Genomic DNA, 20,563 nt, shown 5'->3' on the forward strand with positions numbered 1-20,563 from the left:
CTTTCTTTCTTTCTTTCTTTCTTTCTTTCTTTCTTTCTTTCTTTCTTCCTTCCTTCCTTCCTTCCTTCCTTTCTTCCTTCTTTCCTTCTTTCCTTCCTTCCTTCCTTTCTCCCTCCCTCCCTTCCTCCCTTCCTCCCTTCCTTCCTTCTTTCTTTCTTTTCTTTCCTTTCTTTCTTTTCTTTCTTTTCTTTCCTTTCTTTCCTTTCTTTCTTTCTTTCTTTTCTTTCTTTTCTTTTCTTTCTTTTCTTTCTTTTCTTTCTTTCTTCTTTTCTCTCTATGTTGCCCAGGCTGGTCTCTTGGGCTCAAGCAGTTCTCTCACCTTGGCCTCCCAACAGGTGCTGAGATTATAGGCGGAGCCACCGTGCCTGGCCAAAGTGATTTATTCTGTTCACCTAGGAATAGCTTTCCTACCTTCAGAGAATCTTCTTATCTCTTTCCTGCTCTCTAAAAAAGAGATTTTAGAAAGTTTTTTTTTTTTTTAAGGAAGCCAAACATAAAAGGAACATATTCTTTCTTCAGAATTTCTGTGCATTCTCAACCTAATAATAGCAATCAGTAAGCAACAAATTGAGACATAGTACCTAGGCACTCAAAACTATTAAATAGCTTTAATAAAAAATCAAAGGCTATTATTAAAATATCTGCATGTGTTTTACTCTTTAACAGCAATTGCTTATTATGTTAACATTGTGTTAAGTTTTATGTTAAATTGTGATAAAACATAAAAAAATTATGTTTTTGTGTATTTTTCCAGAGACTGACTTTGTTCTGTGTTGATATGTAAAAGCCTTCGGGTTTCTGAACAGTTTCAGTGCATGAAGTTGATCTAGCTATGGACTATTTTCTTTAAAGATTGGTGTCCTCACATCTTTTCTCTGAACTCCTGCTTAGCACTGAAGTGGACCTTAATGTCTCTAGAACAGATGCTTTCCACAGTTTTCTGACCATACCTCACCACGGTCACATACACATGCACACACACACATCCCTGAAACAAACGTTTCTGAAGCAATACATGCAGTGTACTCTAATGTATTCTATTCTACACTATTTTGTTTCATTGATTTTAAGACTTCCATTTAGGATGTAGAAGGATGTAAAAAGACCTTTGCTCTGATAGTAACAAGCACATTCTAGACAAAATAAAAATCATATATTTCTCTGGGGCTAGTGACTAGCAGTGGATGCAAATAAACTTTCATGAACTGATTTTCAAAGTAAAAATAGCCCCTTATAAATGAGCAGAGAGCCACAGGAACTTTTACACCTGGGACAAGTGCATGATCTGGATTTAAGTAGCTCTGACATAGATGGTAAGACTATGAAATCAGACAAGCCTTAGTTAATGGTGTAAATTGTTGAAATTGAAATGTAGGTTGGAATCTGGAAGAATCTCAAATGGAAAAACAAACCGCTTAGCCCAGGAATTATCTGCTGTGTCCTCTTTCTCCCAACTTTTACTAAAAAAGCAGCATTGAAGGAGGACAGGAGAGATAACAAAAAATGGTGTAGTCCCACATATTATGCAGTAATGCCCTGCCAGAGTTGATTACAGAGGTGAACCAAAACTATGTGAAACTGCAGCCACGCTCTTTCCAGCTTAATATTGATAGGATTAAAAAGGCAGTGGTGGCCAGGTGGTTCATGCCTGTAATTTCAGCACTTCAGATTGCTTGAACTGGGAGGCCGAGGTTGCAGTGAGCTGAGATCATGCTATTGCACTCCAGCCTGGGCAACAAGAGCAAAACTCCATCTCGAAAAAAATTAATATAATGGACGAAGAGATGGAGTATTTCAAAATACAAATGAGAATATAAAGAAAAAAAAAAAGAACCAAATAGAAAATTAAGAGCTGATAAATACAATAGCTGAAATAAAAATTCTTTTTTTTTTTTTTTTTTTTTTTGAGGTGGAGTCTTGCTCCTGTTGCCCAGGCTAGAGTGCAGTGGAGCAATCTCATCTCACTGCAACCTCCACCTCGTGGGTTCAAGCAATTCTCCTGCCTCAGCCTCCCAAGTAGCTGGGATTACAGGTACCTGCCACCATGCCTGGCTAATTTTTTGTAGTTTTAGTAGAGGTGGGGTTTCACCATGTTGGCCAGTCTGGTCTCAAACTCCTGACCTCGTGATCTTCCCACCTCGGCCTCCCAAAGTGCTGAGATTACAAGTGTGAGCCACCATGCCTGGCCAAATGGCTACATCATATAGCAATCATATGTTAAATTTTGTAAGAAACTGTCTGTTTTCCAAAGCGGTTGCACCATCTTACACTAGCAATATTTGAGAGTTCCAGGTGCTCTAATCTTTTGTATTGTCATTCTTTTAAATTTTATCCATTCTAGTGGGTGTGTAATTTTAGAATCTTGTGTTTTAATTTGCATGTTCTTGGTGACTAAGGATGGTGTGCATCTTTTCATGTGCTTTATTGGCTACTCATAAATCTTTTGTAAAGTGTTCAAATCTTACTCATATTTTAGTTGTGTTGTTTGACTTTTTTAGTGTAGTAATTGTTTACATATTCTGGATTGAAGTCCTCATCAGATATATGTATTGCAGATATTTTTTCCCAGTTTGTGGCTTGCCATTTATTTATTTATTTCTTGCCAATTAAGTCAAGTTGATTGATAGTGATATTCAAGTCTTTTATATATTTACTGCTTTTCCATCTATATATTCTTTCTTTTTTCCTTTTTTTTTTTTTTTTTTTTTTTTTGAGACAAGGTCTTGCTCTGTTGCTTAGGCTGGAGTGCAGTAGAGTAATTATCGCTCACTACATCCTTGACTTCCCAGGCTCAAGCAATCCTCCCACCTCAGCCTCCCAGGTAGCTGGGATTACAGATGCATGACACCATGCCAGCCTAATTTTTTTTTTTTAATTTTGTGGAGACGGGGTTTACTATGTTGCCAGGGCTGGTCTCAGATTCCTGGGCTCAAATGATCCTCCCACCTGGGCCCCCCAAAGTGCTGGGATTACAGGGGTGTGCCACCGCACCCAGCTCCATTTCATTTTTAAGCCAATGTCTTAAGTGAGCAGAAGGTTTTAATTTTGATGAAGTCCAGTGTATCCATTCTTTTTCTTCATTATTAATGTGTTTTGTGTCCTAAGACATCTTTTTCTTCCTCAAAGTCATGACTTTTTTTCTTCTAGAAAGTTTGTGGTTTTAGCTCTTAGTAGTTAGGTTTATGATCTATGTCAACTTAAATTTTGTAAATGTTATGGGTAAATGTTGAGGTTCATTTTTTTTTCCAGGTAGATACCTATTTGTTCCAATGCCATTTATTGAAAAGATTATTCTTTCCCCAGCTTTGTGGAAATCAATTGACTTTATAAATGTGGGTTCATTTCTGGACTCTGCTCTTCTGCTGATCCTTTTGTCTATCCCATCAACTAACATACATTGTTGAGATTACTGCAGTTTTATAATAAGTCTTAAAATCAGGTAGCATATGCCCTCTAGCTTTATTCTTTTTGAAAATTATTTAGGCTATTCTAGATTCTTTGCCTTTCCTTATAAGCTTGAAAATCAACTTGTCAATTTCTACAGCAAAGCCTGCTGTGATTTTGTTGAATCTGTAGATTCAACAGTCTAGGGATTGTGTTGAATCTATAGATCAATTTTGAGATAATTTTTTATTGTGACAAAGTTGAATATTCCTAGCCAGGCCCAGTGGCTCACGTCTGTAATTCTAGCACTTTGGGAGGCCGAGGCAGGCAGATCACTTGAGCCCAGGAGTTCAAGACCAGTCTGGGCAACATGGCAAAACCACATTTTAGTCTCTTCTAAAAATATAAAAATTAGCCAGGTGTGGTGGCACACACCTGCAGTCTTGGGAGGCTGAAGCAGAAGAATTGCTTGAACCTGAGAGGTTGAGGCTGCAGTGAGCTGAGATCGCACCACTGCACTCCAACCTGGGCAACAGAGCAAGACTCTGTCTCAAAAAAAAAAAAAAAAAAAATTGAATATTCCAGTACATTAATGTATAATATCTGTCTAGGTAGCTATTCTTTATTTTTTACTCCACATTAGCTTGTGGTTTTCAGTGTATACATCTTGAATCCCTAAGTATTTCTTTTTGTTTTCTTTTGTTTTTTTTTTTTTTGTTTTTGTTTTTGTTTGAGACAAGGTCTTGCTCTGCTGCCCAGGCTGGAGTATAGTAGCATGATCTTGGTTCACTATAGCCTCCACCTCCTGGGTTCAAGCGATTCTCGTGCCTCAGCCTCCTGAGTAGCTGGGACTACAGGTGTGCACCACACCCAGGTAAGTTGTTTTTTTTTGTTTGTTTGTTTGTTTTTGGATTTTTTTTTTTGTTTTAGTAAAGACAGGGTTTCGCCATGTTGCCCAGGCTGGTCTCGAACTCCTGACTTCAAGTTGTCTGCCTGCATTGACCTCCCAAAGTGCTGGGATTACAGGTGTGAGCCACCACACCCAGCCAATGTTTCATGTTTTTATGCTTTTGTACATGTTATTTTAAATTTCATTTTCCAATTGTTTATTGTTAGTGTGTAGAGGCACAATTAATTCTTCTATACTGACCATGTATTCTGAGACCTTGCTGAATTCTCTTATGAATTCTTATGTCTTGTAATACGGATTTCTTAGGAATTTCTACCTTTACAATCATATTGTTTGCAGGAAAAAAAAACAGCTTCTTTTACAATCTCTGTGCCTTTTACTTAGTTTTTCTTGCCTTATTCATTATGTTTTTGTTGTTGTTGTTGTTGTTGCTGTTGAGATAGGGTTTCACTCTGTCACCCACGCTGAGATCTGCTCACTGCAGCTTCAACCTCCCAGACTCAAGCAGTCCTCCCCCATTCCCACCTTAGTCTCCTGAGTAGCTGCAACTACAGGCCCACACCACCATGCCTGGCTAGTTTTTGTATTTTTTGTAGAGACTGAATTCACCACTTTGCCCACGATGGTCTTGAACTGCTGAGCTCAAGCCCTCTGTCCTCCTTGGCCTCCCAAAGTGTTAGGATTACAGGCATGAGCCACTGTACCTGGCCTTTGTAAACTTCTTTTACAATGTTGAATAAAAGTGGTAAGAGGAGACATCCTTGCCTTTTTCCCATACTTAAGGAAAAAGTATTTAGTCTGTACCACTTACTGTGATATCAGCAGTGGGTTTTTTTATTTATAGATATTTTATCAGATTGTAGAAATTCTGTTTCCAATTTGCTGAAAGTGTAAATTTTTTTTTTTTTTTTTTTTTTTTGAGACGGAGTCTCACTCTGTCGCCTGGGCTGGAGTGCAGTGGCAGGATCTCAGCTCACTGTAAGCTCCGCCTCCCGGGTTCACGCCATTCTCCTGCCTCAGCCTCCCGAGTAGCTGGGACTACAGGCGCCCGCCACCTCGCCCGGCTAGTTTTTTGTATTTTTTGTATTTTTTAGTAGAGACGGGGTTTCACAGTGTTAGCCAGGATGGTCTCGATCTCCTGACCTCGTGATCCGCCCGTCTCGGCCTCCCAAAGTGCTGGGATTACAGGCTTGAGCCACTGCGCCCGGCAAAAGTGTAAATTTTTTCAAATGCTTTTTCTTCATCTATTAAGATAATTTATTATTATTATTATTATTTTTGAGACAGAGTCTCACTTTGTCGCCCAGGCTGGAGTGCAGTGGTGCATTCTCGGCTCACTGCAAGCTCTGCCTCCCGAGTTCAGGCTATTCTCCTGCCTCAGCCTCCTGAGTAGCTGGGACTACAGGCGCCTGCCACCACGTGCGGCTAAGTTTTTGTATTTTTTAGTAGAGACAGTGTTTCACTGTGTTAGCCAGGATGGTCTCGATCTCCTGACCTTGTGGTCTGCCCACCTCGGCCTCCCAAAGTGCTGGGATTACAGGCGTGAGCCACCTCGCTCGGCCTATTAAGATAATTACACAGTTTTCTTTATCCCATAAACATAGTTACTTTTAATGTTAAAGCAACCTTGCGTTCTGGTATCCTTTCTGTATATTTATTTATGGGTTTGATTTGCATATATATATATTATTATTATTATTTTTTTGAGATGGAGTCTTTCTCTGTCACCCAGGTTGGAGTGCAGAGGCGTGATCTTGGCTCACTGCAACCTCCACCTCCTGGGTTCAAGTAATCCTCCCACCTCAGTCTTTCAAGAAACTGGGATTATAGGTTCACGCCAGTATGCCCGGCTACTTTTTGTGTTTTTAGTAGAGACTAGTTTCGCCATGTTCCCTAGGCTGGTCTCGAACTCCTAACCTCAAGTGATCGGCCCTCCCCGGCCTCCCAGAGTGTTGGGATTACAGGTGTGAGCAACTGTGCCCAGTGGATTTGCTAATATTTTAGAGGGACTTTTGCATTTATGTTCATGAGTTATATTATTCTGTGTTTTTCTTATACACGTTTTTTGCCCAGTTACCTAGTAGGGTAATGCTGGTCTCATAGAATGAGTTGAAATGGTTTCTACTTCCTCTGTTTTCTTAGTGAGTTTGTATATGATTGGTACTATTTCTTTTTCTTCTCCTATTTTTTGTATTAAGAGACGGTCTTGCTCTGTCACCCATGCTGGAATGCAGTGGTGCAGTCATAACCCACTGCAGCCTCAGACTCTTTTTTTGTTCACTTTGCCTAGAGGTCTGTCAATTTATTAATGTTTTTAAAGAAACAGTTTTTTGTTTCATTGATTTTTATCCTATGTTCATCTATTTCATTAATACTCACTTTTTATTTTCCTCCACTTTCTTTGGGTTTACGCTTTTTTTCTTATTAAGGGAGAACTTTAAATAATTGATCCTTTTGAAGATATTATTAGGTGTAATGATGACACTCAAATTTCAGTACAGGATGTGGAAGACCATATGATGTTGAAAAGGTTGCTACATTTTGTGCAGGATTAGCAATGGGACCATTTAAACAAATGTTAAGGTAGAGCACCTAACCTAGAGAGAAATTTAAAATAGTAATTTGAAACTTTATGAGGTAAAATGTATTCCAGGTTTTTTTTGGATGGAGTCTCACTCTATCGCCCAGACTGGAGTGCAGTGGCACGATCTCGGCTCACTGCAACCTCCGCTTCCCAGGTTCAAGCAATTCTCATACCTCAGCCTACCCACTAGCTGGGATTACAGGCGCACGACACCTCGCCCGGCTAATTTTTGTATTTTTAGTACAGGTGGGGTTTCGCCATGTTTGCCAGGCTGGTGTTCAACTCCTAACTTCAGGTGATCCGCCTGCCTCGGCCTCCCGAAGTGCTGGGATTACAGGCTTGAGCCACCACGCCCGGCCGTGTTCCAGTTTCAAATATCAAGAAGTAGTATCCTCACTTAGTGTTTTTAAACTTTTTTATTTTATAAGATTTATTTCCAAATAATTTGGGATTTTCCAGATATCTTTTTGTTACTGATTTCTCTTTCAGTTCCATTTTGGGCTAGAAAACATTCTCAGTATGATGTCAGTCTTTTAAAATTTATTGAGTCTTATTTTACGGCCCAACATATGGTCTATTGGTGAATGTTTCATGTACAGTTGAAAAGAGTATGTATTTTTGGTGGCACATGCCTATAGTCCCAGCTACTCAGGAGACTGAGGCAGGAGAATCGCTCGAACCCAAGAGGCTGAGGCTGCAGTGAGCTGAGATCACGCTAGTGCACTCCAGCCTGGGCGACAGAGTGAGACTCTATCTCAAAAAAAAAAAGAATAAAGAATAAAAAGGAAAGGAGTATTTATTTTATGTTTGTTGAGTAAAGCATTCTAAAATGTCAAGTTGATTGATAGTGATATTCAAATCTTTTATATATTTACTGATTTTCTGTCTATATGTTTTATCAACTACTGTTGAAAAGTTATGAAATCCCCAACTAAAATTGTGGATTTGTCCATTTGGCTTTTTACTTCTGATATTTTCTTGCTTCTTACATTTTTGAAACTCTTACTAGGTGCATGAACATTTAGAATTGTTAGGTATTCTTGATGAATTGCCCCCATTATCTTTTTGTAATGTCCCTCTTTTATCACTGCTGTTATTTCTTGCTCAGGAGTCTAACTTGTCTGATATTAATATAGACAATCCAGCCTTCTTATAATAGTGTTTACTGTTTGTGTCTCTTTAACAGATCTGTCTCTTTGTGTTCAAAGTGCATTTTTTTATGAACAGCATAGAGTTAGGTCTTACTTTTTAAATTAAGTTTGATAATCTTTGCCTTGTGCTTAGAGCTTAACTTATTTATATACAATATAATTATTGATATAGTCAAATTTAAGTGTACCATCTTGCTATTCATTTTCTGTTTGTCCCATGTGGGTTTTTTATTATTGTTGTTACCATTCTTAGGGTTCCGCCTCCAACTCCCCTGCTTTTTTGGCATCAATTTTTGTTTAGAATTCCATTTAATCTTTTTTTGTTGACTTCTTAGCTATTCCTTTTTTTCCTTTGTAGTTTCATTAGGGTTTATAACACAACTTTAACCTATCATTTTAAAATTATATATAAAGTACCACTTCATATCATATGTAAAGTGATTTATTTTTTCTTTTTTTTGTCTTTTTCAAAAATTTTTATTTATTTATTTATTTGAGCTAGGGTCTTACTCTGTTGCCCAAGCTGGAGCACAGTGGTGTAATCTTGGCTCACTGCAACCTCACTTGCTTCAAGCGATTCTAATGCTTCAGCCTCCTGAGTAGCTGGGATTGCAGGCATGGCCACCACGCGTGGCCAATTTCTGTGTTTTTAGTAGAGACGGAGCTTCACCATGTTGGCCAGGCTGGTTTTAAACTCCTGACCTCAAGTGATCCACCTGCCTCTGCCTTCCAAAGTGCTAGGATTGCAGGCGTGAGACACCGCGTTGGCATGAAGTGATTTTTAATTCAGTTCCATTGTGGGTTAGAGAAACTTACAACACCATACAATTTTCCATTCCTACCTTTATGCCCTGGTCTTACATTTATTTCCACAGTATTGTAAATTTCACAGTGCATTATCATGTTTACTTTAGTCAAGGCATCTTTTAAAGAGATTAATAAGAAAAAATATGCCTTTTATATTTATCCACAAGTACCATGTTTTGTTCTCCTCATTCCTTTTTTAAATGCACATATCTATCTGGTATCATTTTTTCTTCAACTTGAAGAACTTTAACAGTTTTACGTGACGCTGCATACGAGTTAAACGTGCTGATATTTGCATTATTAAAATGAGCACTAAATATAGATAAATGTAAAATTTCTGCTAATAGCATAACTTTCTTTTATTACTTAAAACAGTGTTAAATAGAAAATAAAAAGATACCACAAATTGAAAGCAAGGCTGCAGAAGAAAAGAAAAAGCTTTATGTGTACCTTTAAAGGTACTTTTACTGCCTTTTGAACAGGGACCTCACCTTTTCAATTTGTACTTGGACTCATGAATTATGTCACTGGCTGTGAATGCAGGTCTGCTGTTGACAAATTTTTACAGCTTATGTTTAACTGAAAGCGTTTTCATTTCGCCTTCATTTTGAAGATTGTGTCTAGAATTCTAGATTTGCAGTTGTTGAATTTTTTCTTAGCACTTTAAAAATTTTCCTTGTTTTCTGGCTTACGTTGTTTCCCCTATATATATATATATATATTCTCTGACTTCTTAAGAATTTTCTTTTTATCACTGGTTTTTAGCAACTTGATTATGGTTTGCCTGGTGGCTTTCTTTGTGTTTATCGTGTTTGGGGTTTGTTGAGCCTCTTGGATCTTTGGGTTTAGAGTTTTCATCAAATTTAGAAAATTTTCATCTGATTTTACTTGAAATATTTGTTCTCTGTCCCCACTCCCGACCCCTTCATTTCTGCGACTCCAGTTATATGTAGGGTAAAGCAAAACCACTTCATGTTGTCCCAGTGAAGCTCTGTTTTTCATCTTTGTTTTAGCTTTTTTTCTTCACTTTGTGCTTCAGGCGTTTTTAAAAACAGTTTCTATTGCTGCTTATTCAGCTTTATTGGTCATTCCTTCTAAAATAACTAAAATCTGCTCTTCAACCCATCCAGTGAATTTTTCATTTCAGATAGTATATTTTTAAGCTCCAGAAGTTTTATTTGTTGTCTTTTTTTATATCTTCCATTACTCTACTTATGTTCATGTTTTCCTTCAAATTTATGAAAATATTTATAATAGCTAAATTGAAGTCCCTGTCTGCCAGTTCCGTCATGTCTGTTGTTTTGGATCTATTTCTTTTATTTTGTATTATTTTGGTTCTACTTCTTTTTTTTTTTTTTAGACAGAGTCTTGCTGTGTCGCCGAAGCTGGAGTGCAGTGATGCAATCTCAGATCACTGCAAGCTCTGCCTCCCGGGTTCTGGCCATTCTTCTGCCTCAGCCTCCCAAGTAGCTGGGACTACAGGCGCCTGCCACCACACCCAGCTAATTTTTTGTATTTTTAGTAGAGACAAGGTTTCACCGTGTTAGCCAGGATGGTTTCGATCTCCTGTCCTTGTGATCCACCCGCCTTGGCCTCCCAAAGCGCTGGGATTACAGGCGTAAGCCACCGCGCCCGGCCCGGTTCTACTTCTATTGATTGATTTTTCTCCTGGGTATAGGTCTTATTTTCAGGTTTATTTGTATGTTTAGTAATTTTGATTAGATGATGGACATTTTATTTTATTTCATTTTATTTATTTTTATTTGTTTTTTGAGACAGAGTCTTGCTCTGTCTCCAAGGCTGGAGTGCGGTGGCACAGTCTCGACTCACTGCAACCTCCACCTCCCGGGTACAAGCAATTCTCCTCCCTCAGCCTCCCAGGTAGCTGGGATTACAGGCATGTGCCATCATGCTCAGCTGATTTTTGTATTTTTAGTAGAGATGGGGTTTCGCCATATTGGCCAGACTGGTCTCGGACTCTTGACCTCAGATGATCTACCCACGTTGGCCTCCCGAAGTGCTGGGATTACAGGTGTGAGCCACCACGCCCAGACATTTTAAATGTTACATTGCTGAGTGTCTGGATTTAGTTGTCTTCATGTAAAAATTATTGAATTTTGTTTTTGTGCATACTTGAATTTCATAAGAATCAACTTAATCCTTGTTAGGGTGGCTCTAAGATAGTCTTTACTCTAGGGTTAATTTCATCCTACTGGTAAATCATGACCTCTTGTTTTTCTACTGAATTACCTGGGCGTTCAATGAGGTTGCTCCTCTGTTGTTGGACTTTGAAGGTTTCCCAGAGCTGGGTGAACCCTGGTTTAGCTTAAAAATCCCCCATAAGGCCGAGCGCGGTGGCTCAAGCCTGTAATCCCAGCACTTTGGGAGGCCGAGACGGGCGGATCACGAGGTCAGGAGATCGAGACCATCCTGGCTAACACGGTGAAACCCCGTCTCTACTAAAAAATACAAAAAAAAACTAGCCAGGCGAGGTGGCGGGCGCCTGTAGTCCCAGCTACTCCGGAGGCTGAGGCAGGAGAATGGCGTAAACCCGAGAGGAGGAGCTTGCAGTGAGCTGAGATCTGGCCACTGCACTCTAGCCTGGGTGACAGAGCCAGACTCCGTCTCAAAAAAAAAAAAAAATCCCCCATAATTTTTCTTTCTCCACTAGTTGTTCATTGTCTAGCCTCATGTAGTATTACCCTGTGCATTAACAGCTTAGTACTCAACCAAAGATTCAAGGGGACTCTGTGTAGATTTCTGGAGCTTTTTCTCTATGTTGCTCTCTTTTCTGATACTGTGCCCTGAAAATTCCATTTGCCTCAGCCTCTCCATATTCCAATCTCATTATCCTCAACTCAGTAAGGTTGCCATGTCTATTTGGGTTCCCCTTCCTGACCCTACTTTCTGGAGTCTCCAGGGAGAAAGCTGGGCCATCATAGAACCTGCCTCATTTTTCTCTCTTCTTTCAGGTATCACAATCCTAAGCTATCTGTTATCCAGTATCTGAAAGCATTTATTTTATATATTCTTCTGGTTTTATAGTTATTAATGTGGGAAAGGCAAGCCTAGTTGAGCTACTCCATCATGGCCAGAAGGAAGTTTTCCTGGTCCCTTTCATCAGTTTTCTTCTTCTTTTTTTTGACAGAATCTTGCTCTGTCGCCAGGCTGGAGTGAAGTGGCGTGATCTCGGCTCACTGCAGCCTCTACCTCCTGGGTTCAAGCGATTCTCCTGCCTCAGCCTCCCGAGTAGCTGGGATGACAGGTGCGTGCCACCACGGCCAGCTAATTTTTTATATTTTTAGTAGAGATGGGGTTTCACCATGTTGGCCGGGATGGTCTTGTTCTCTTGACCTCGTGATCCACCTGCCTCAGCTTCCCAAAGTGCTGGGATTACAGGCGTGAGCCACTGCGCCCAGCCAGTTTTCTTTTTAATTGAGGTAAAATTCACTATTTTTACAGTGTACCCCTCAATTATTTTGTAAATCAGATTTTAGAATGTTCCAAATTCTTCCAAGTTATTTTTCCAGATGCTTATATCTAATCAAATAAAATATTTTAAAAGATTTGGAGTGAGAAATTTGCCCTATCCAAGACTTGAATTAGTAAAATAGAGCATCAGTATCCTCTTTCCCAAAGAGAATTTAATTTACTTGAGTGAATTCAGATTGGTTTCTCTTAATATGTTAAAAACACAAAATTCTATATATGATAGGTTATGTTATAAATGGTATTTTAAGCTGATAAACTACAGTTGGTATATTTCTTGAATGAAAATAAATACACAGAAGAGCAATAGAAAATAAAAAGAAAGGGACATGATTAAGAGTCATCTCAAAGTATGCTGTTTGAATAGGCTTCTAAAAATCATGCGTGGCCGGGCGCAGTGGCTCACGCTTGTAATCCCAGCACTTTGGGAGGCTGAGGCAGCTGGATCACCTGAGGTCAGGAGTTCGAGACCAGCCTGGCCAACATGGTGAAACCCTGTCTCTACTAAAAATATAAAAAACTAGCTAGGTGCAGTGATGGGCACCTGTAATCCCAGCTACTCAGGAGGCTGAGGCAGGAGAATTGTTTGAACCGGAGAGGCAGAGGTTGCAGTGAGCCGAGGTTGCACCATTGCACTCCAGCCTGGGCAACAAGAGCAAAACTTCATCTCATAAAAGAAAAAAATCATGCGTGAGTTTTTATGTTTATACTTCTATTGTTCAGGTGAGGAACTGAATGACCGCTGTTGTTTCTTTTGTTGAAATTTCCCATTGTGGTTATGTGTGTTCTGCCTTCTCTTCTTGCGAGTCCCACCTGACTTCAGTAGTTTTTAATAGCTGAAAAAGTCTCTGACTCGTTTTGTGCTATTAAAAGAAAAGACAAAATGATTCTTAAAATTGTTGAAACTGTTAGATTTTCTCAACCTCTGTTTCTGTTAGAACTGATAAAGCAAACTTGAGAAGCAGTCTCTAGGACAAGTATGCAAATAAGTTGGCTTTCGGAAGTTTTCAAAAGACAAATCTTGGGAGAGATCTAGGATTTGAAAGTTGGGCCAGCACTTAGGAGTTAGGATGTCCACCAATAATGGAGGTTAAGGCAAGAAACTGGGAAGATGAGGAATGGGATGAATAAGATCTCACAGGCTGGGAGAGCCATGGGAGAGGAGGCACTGAGGAACAAGGTGGCTCAGAATATAATTAGGTTAAAGGGACAGATGTGAGGTTTCTGTAAGCAAACAACTGAGGTGAGCAATTCTTATTTTTGGATGGGACAAAATCACAACCTATATGTGAGAATAGGGAAACCACATTATAAAGCATTTAAGTTAATTTGGCAAAAATTGAAACTGTTAAACCAGTTCTAAGACAGGTTTTCTGTGTTATCAGTACAGTCATAGATCTAGTTAAAGTTCATTAAACTGTTTTCATTTTTGAAATGGTTCATTTTTTGAAAGCTATAATGTATTAAAGCATACATTTAGGAGAAAGTAAATACCTACCTATTTTATGAGAGTCTTACCTGCCGTGCTACTGTGTTCAACTGAAGCACCATCAGTATACATCATTTATATTTGTGTGTGAATTCTATAGGTTTAGCCATGTTGCCAGTCATTTGACTTTTACCTTTTTTTTTTTTCTTTTTATGAGTTGGGGTCTCGCTCCATCACCCAGGCTAGATCACAATGCTGTGATCATAACTCACTGCGGCTTCCAATATCTGGGCTTAAGCAGTCCTCATGCCTCACCCTCCCAACCTGTAGCTGGGACTGTAGGTACATGCCACCATGCACAGCTAATTTTATGTATTTATTTATTTAGTAGAGATGAAGTCCCATTGTTTTGCCCAGGCTGGTCGCAAACATTTACCTGGCCTCAAGTGATGCTCCTGCCTCAACATCCCAAAGTCCTGAGATGACAAGTGTGAGTGACCACACCCAGCCATGTTGCCAGTAATTTTCAAGTCAAAAATTTTTTAGCCCTGACAATTTTATCTTTTTTTTCCCTCAATTTGAGCCATTCACACTTAAGACACATTAACCAGAGAAGAATAAAGAAAGGGTTAACAAGGACCACCAAAAACCTCTAGGAGCTTCCCAGGAGCCAGAGAAAAAAAGTCCTATCTTGTCTATAGTGAAGAAAACTTGAGTCTTAAAGACACCCTAAAATCCTAGGAATTCCCTATAAATATCAGAAGCAAGAAAAGAATTTTCAGTTTTAATAATCAACAGTAGCAGATTAGATCTTTAAATTGTATGCATTCGTTTTTTATCAAGAGTTCTGTGCAGCAGTTGCGGTGTTTTGGGCTTTGGGTCTAGTTATTATGTTTTCATCCACATGAGGTTAATTTCTGAAAGTTTTTTGGAAGTTTTTTTTTTTTGCATCAAACTGTCACCAAAGTTTATTTGCTGGCAAAGCTGGTTTTCCCACAGATTTGTAGGTAGGAATGGTTTAAATGAAAGTTGATGGAAGTCTTAATTAGCAGTTGCTCTGCCAAGAATAACATTTTTGTGTGCTTTCTGTATGTAACAGTTTTGGTCAGCTGTACTGACAGAGCTGGGCTAAGATATTTTCCTGCCTGTTAATCAAGGCCACACAGACAAAGCTCAAGGAAGGATGATCCCTGCCTCAGGAAGTTTTGAATCAACTGCTATTTTTAACAAGTATACAGTAGAACTTGAGATCAGGTCTTTACTCAGTTGGTAGGAAAAGTTTTCCACTGAAGCTTACATATGAGGAAATGGTTTATGGGCCTGAATGAAGCCTCTGTTTGGAAGGAAGGAATGTGACAGTGGCTGTAAGTATTTGTGTTGATTTGGGTCAAGGGTGTGGTAGCATAGATGTGGGAAGTCCAGTCATCAAAATAGGTTATTACATTTTAAAGCAACTGATAGTTAATGGGCACCTTGAGTTGTCTTTAGTGTATATGGAATCCTGTGCTGCTAAAAGTAAAGTTGAAATAGGCTATATGATGGGCTGATACTATTAATCAACGTAGGACAGGAGGAGGAAGTTGGCTATTGGTGTGTTTCCATGCTAACTGGCTCTTGCTGTGGACATACATAAATTTTGGGGGGTTTTTGAGATGTAATTCTGTGTATATATATGCTCCTCATGATACTCCATTGCTCCTTGTTTCATTAAGAGAAGGTTTCATAAAGAATTAATTTAAGCCTAGGTGCAGTGCCTCAGGCCTGTGATCCCAGCGCTTTGGGAGGCCAAGGGGGTGGATTGCTTGAATTCAGGAAGTTCAAAACTAGCCTGGGCAACATGGAGAAACTCCGTCTATACAAAAAATACAAAAACTTAGTCAGGTGTGGTGTCACGTAACTGTAGTCACAGCTACTCAGTAGGCAGAGGTGGAAGAATCACTTGAACCCAGGAGGCAGAGGTTGCAGTGAGCCAAGATCACCATCACTGTACTCCAGCCTGAGTGACAGAGCAAGACTCTGTCTCAAAAAAAAGAATTAATTTATTACAAAATAATATTGTATACTACTATGTATAATTTTTTTCTAAAACCTCATTCTACCTAACTTTAGGAAATTAAATATGGCAGAACATTAAAGCTGACAATTTGAAAAATACCACAAATAATGTTTTGTTAGTATTATTGTCTCACTATCTTAGGAGTGCCTTTATGTAGTTGAATCACTTAATAGATGACAGGTATGTTTTTACATGTGCAATGTATATGAATTATGTAGGGATAGGTGGGCAGTGTTTCAGTGGAGTTTTAAATTAGGAAATTATAAAATGTGTTAACATATTTTTGTGTCATTTTCACAGGATTATTCAAGATCAGGTGTAGTCATTTTCAACAAGGATCACTGATCAAAATTGTTCTTTTTACAAAGAGATTTACAAGTTAAACATGAAGGGAAAATACTGGAATCATTTGGATTCTGACAGGATAAAGAATACAATGTTTCACATTTACTTGTAATGGAACCTTTGTAAGATTAATCACTTGTCATTCACCCAGTTGGGAACATGGATGTTGGTTTTTCTCGTACTGCTGTTCAGACACTGTCAAGAAGCCACTGCAAAAATATCAAACAAAAAATTTCTCAATGGGAAGGAAGGGCTAATATATCTAATCCAGAAAAGTGGCGTCCAAAGGACTTTGGAGTGAGATATAACTGTCACCAAGAGATCCTTCCTAAGAAAAATCCTGTAGCTGAGAGAAAGAGCAAAAACTTGGATGTAACCAGCTGTGAGAATGTAGGTCTAGATATAAATGAAGATACCAAAAGCCATGATCAAAGTGAGAATGAAAATAAGAAACAGGAATATGATGATACATACTTCTTTAAAAATGAATCAGAATCCAACTGGGTGTGTTCTCGGGTCAAAGAAATTGAAAGCTGTAAAGAAGATGTCTTAGATTCAGAGACTTCATTACCTCCAGGAAACTTCTATACCTCACAAATACTGTGGAAGAAAATAGAAGCACTTCCCCCAGATAAACTCTTAAATTTGGCTTTAGAACATTGTGACTCTTCAGAAAAAGAACTGAACTTCAGAGTTCTGGATAGTTCATACGGAATAACCAAGAGCTTAGAAAATATTTACTCTGAGCCTGAGGGGCAAGAATGTGGACCTTCCATAAATCCTTTGCCAAAACCTCGTAGGACATTCAGATATTTATCCGAATCTGGTGTTATGCCGTATAAAGAAAGAAACTGTGACAAAAAATACTGTGAAAATAATTCTTGTGCACAATCTTCTTTGGCCTCTTCTCAGGAACCTGAACCAAAGAAATATGGTGGAAAAATAAGAGGAAGATCTAAAAGGTATGTTTTTATCCTACAGATAAAGACTTGTAGGTATTTCCCTTACAGGATTATTGAGCTTCTTTTTCCTTTTCAAACCAGTTTCCATTTCCCAGCTTAGGTGATGGCCTTGATTTGAACATGCAGGTGTTGATTAATGTGGAAGGAAAATAAGAGAAATAAGTAGGAATATAGTAATGTCTAAGATAATCTACTGACATAAGAGCATCGGAACACCTTCCATTTTATTAATATATCTTTAAGAACCTGGGCCAGCGCCGGGCATGGTAGCTCACTCCTGTAATTCCAGCACTTTGGGAGGCTGAGGCTGGCAGATCACTTGAGATCAGGAGTTCAAGACCAGCCTGGCCAACACGGTGAAATCCTGTCTCTACTAAAAATACAAAATTAGCTGGGTGTGGTGGTGTGCACCTGTAGTCCCAGCTATACAGGAGGCTGAGGCAGAAGAAACACTTGAACCTGGGAGGCTGAGCTTGCTGTGAGCTGAGATCGTGCCGCTGCACTCCAGCCTGGGTGACAGAGCAAGACTCACTCTCAAAAAAACAAAAAACAAAATTAATCTATGGGAGCTGGGTGTGCTGGCTTAATCCCAGCACTTTGGGTGGCTGGGGCAGGAGGATCACCTGAGGCCAGGAGTTCAAGACCAGCCAAACACTAGACAGGGCAACATAGTGAGACCCTGTCTCTACAGAAAAAAAAAGAAAAAAGAAAAAATTAGCCAGGTGTGGTGATGTGTTCCTGTCATCCTACCTACTTGGGAGTATTACGTGAACCCAAGAGCTCAGGCTACAGTGATCTGTGATCACTTCACTGCACTCCAACCTGGGCAGCAGGATGAGACCCTGCTTCTAAAATAAAATAAAATAAAAATTAAATTTAAAAATTCTGTAGGGAAGCAGTAACATTCTTTCACTTCATTTAGGGCATGCTGGCCTCAGCCCCACTTTTCCTTACTAAGTGAACTTAATAAAGGAACCCAGTGTAGAACATGAATGTGATTGGCTGCAAGCATCCAGTTTTCTCATGGTGTTTACAAGGCACAGCCTACTTCATTATTCTTAGATCTCTGATAAAACACGTTTGTAATTTTGCATACAAGTTCTGTACTTATTTATTTCTGTCTCCCATACCAATTTAAAGAAGATTAGAATTTTCTGTAATCCTAGCACTTTGGGAGGCTGAGGCAGGCAGATCACCTGAGGTCAGGAGTTCAAGACCAGCCTGGTGGTCATGGTGAAACCTCGTCTCTACTAAAAATACAAAAAAGAGCTGGGCATGGTGGCATGCGTCTGTAATCCCAGGCGTAACATCCTTACAGCAATGTAGAATCGCTTGAACCTGGAGGCAGAGGTTTCAGTGAGCCAAGATTGTGCTACTGCACTCTAGCTTGGGCAACAGACTGAGATTCTGTCTCAAAAAATAACAATAATAAAACAATCAAATAAATAAATAAAAATGTTAAAAAATAAAGATTAGAGTTTTGAAAGATATAACTTTAAAATATATCTATTTTCTTAAGGAAATCCTTTGAATTTGAGGATATTCAGCACTTTCGAAATCGGAACTCACAGACGATTCATGAAGAACTTGGAAAAAATTCTGGGTCAGCACTTTATTACACACAGTCTGAGGATAATATCTATGAAGATATCATATGTAGGTGTTGACAACTTTGCAATTAAATTTGATGATTGTGTATTTGGTGAAGCCTTTAATTGTAGGATGGTATTTTCTTCTATAATCAAGCATATATTGCCCTAGTTTTTTCTCTTTAGCATGGAAACCTTTGGTGTATAAATTATTTTATTCTCTAATGAATTTTACAACTAATGTGATAGACTGCTCAGCTCATAAGTAGATTTTTATAATATAGCATTTTGAGAATTCTTTTAGCTCTGTTGGACACATAAGTGGTTTTATAAGCTTAAAGTGCTTTAACCCACATCCCTACAGCAATGTCGAATAAGAAAGCTGAACATAGTTAGCTTTTTCTTTCTTTTGCTAGCTGTGGTTATCTTTGCATTTAATTATGTTCATGTAAACATTTTTTAAAATTATTTTTTAAGATCCCACCAAAGAAAATCCATATGAAGATATTCCAGTGCAGCCTTTACCTATGTGGAGATCCCCTTCAGCATGGAAGCTACCACCTGCTAAAAGTGCTTTTAAAGCGCCCAAGGTATAACCAGATAATTAATTGAAGAAAACATTAGAATTTTATTCATGGTATCTACAAAAAGATTAAGGGTATTTAACTGGGGCCAGAACTAAGAGGCACTGAAATGTAAGTTTTAATGTTGGTGGTGGTTTTTTTGTTTTGTTTTGTTTTGTTTTGTTTTTGGGGTAGCATACAGCTTTTTTTTTTTTTTTTTTTGGTGGTTGTTTTAACACTTCAAAAATAATTGAATATATATGCCTTTAGACAGCTATGAACTTTTCAGTTCACTTTAGTTCCCACTTGCCCTATTAATCTACATCAACCTATGACCATTAAATTACATTCCTAGTCCCTGAAAGCATGCGAGACGCCTAGAAGCAAAGGCTCCCTAGAGTTCATGAAAACTGTGGGCCATTGTTTTCTGGGAGTTTGATTACCCTGTAGTGGAACTTTGGATTAGAAACCTGAGAAACTTCTTTATAAATGGAGAGAAAGAAATTATGTTATCTTCATTTGAAATGATTTTAAATGAAATATAGGATAAATGCATTTCTGGAATAGCTTTGACTTTGTATGATAACACAGAGATTAACTAGATGATGCTGGCCAGGCGCAGTGGCTCACACCTATAATCCCAGAACTTTGGGAGGCGGAGGTGGGAGGAGTGCTTGAGCCCAGGAGTTTGAGACCAGCCTGGGCAACCTGATAAAACCCTATCTTTACCAAAAAAAAATAGCCAGATGTCGTGACACGTGCCTGTAGTCCCAGCTGTTCAAGGGGCTGAGGTGGGGGGATCGCTTGAGCTCCGAGGTTGAGGCTGCAATGAACCATGATCATGCCACTGAGTTCCAGCCTGGGTGACAGAGCAAGACCCCATCTCAGACAAACAAACAACAACAACAGAACTAGGTGATCTTACCAGTACATCTTATCCTGTTTTAGCTCCCTCCCAAACCTCAATTCCTTCACCGGAAGACTATGGAAGTAAAGAACTCACAAGCTTATTTGCGGTCAAAGCTCACAAAAGATACCACTTTGCCGGTCACTTTAACGGAATGGAAGCTTTTCCGAGCTGGTGAAGTTGCAAACAGGAAAATGAAAAATCTTCCAAGGGTAAAGACTCCAGTGCTTTCATTCTTTCACTCTTACTTCAGCATTTCCATGAATGAGAATAAGTAAACTGTAGACTGGAATGAATAATAGGTTAGAACTGACCTACTGGGACTAGAAGACTTGGAAGGCAGCGTTATGTTTTAAATTTTTGCTCATGCTAGAAAAGTGCATGAAT

General features: G+C 38.9%; 1 protein-coding gene across 1 annotated transcript in view; it reads left to right on the forward strand.

Moving 5' to 3' along the window:
- The window catches only part of DENND2C (DENN domain containing 2C), an 82,992-nt gene that overhangs the window by 29,671 nt on the left and 32,758 nt on the right, over nucleotides 1-20,563 (forward strand). Inside the window, exons 2-5 of the mRNA XM_023222757.1 lie at nucleotides 16,111-17,117; nucleotides 18,637-18,773; nucleotides 19,184-19,296; nucleotides 20,218-20,388. Coding sequence (XP_023078525.1) covers nucleotides 16,315-17,117; nucleotides 18,637-18,773; nucleotides 19,184-19,296; nucleotides 20,218-20,388 — 1,224 coding nt within the window. The 5' untranslated portion in view covers nucleotides 16,111-16,314. The remainder of the gene's footprint in view (nucleotides 1-16,110; nucleotides 17,118-18,636; nucleotides 18,774-19,183; nucleotides 19,297-20,217; nucleotides 20,389-20,563) is intronic.

The sequence above is a fragment of the Piliocolobus tephrosceles genome, chromosome 1, assembly GCF_002776525.5.
Source record: "Piliocolobus tephrosceles isolate RC106 chromosome 1, ASM277652v3, whole genome shotgun sequence".
Taxonomy (NCBI): domain Eukaryota; kingdom Metazoa; phylum Chordata; class Mammalia; order Primates; family Cercopithecidae; genus Piliocolobus; species Piliocolobus tephrosceles.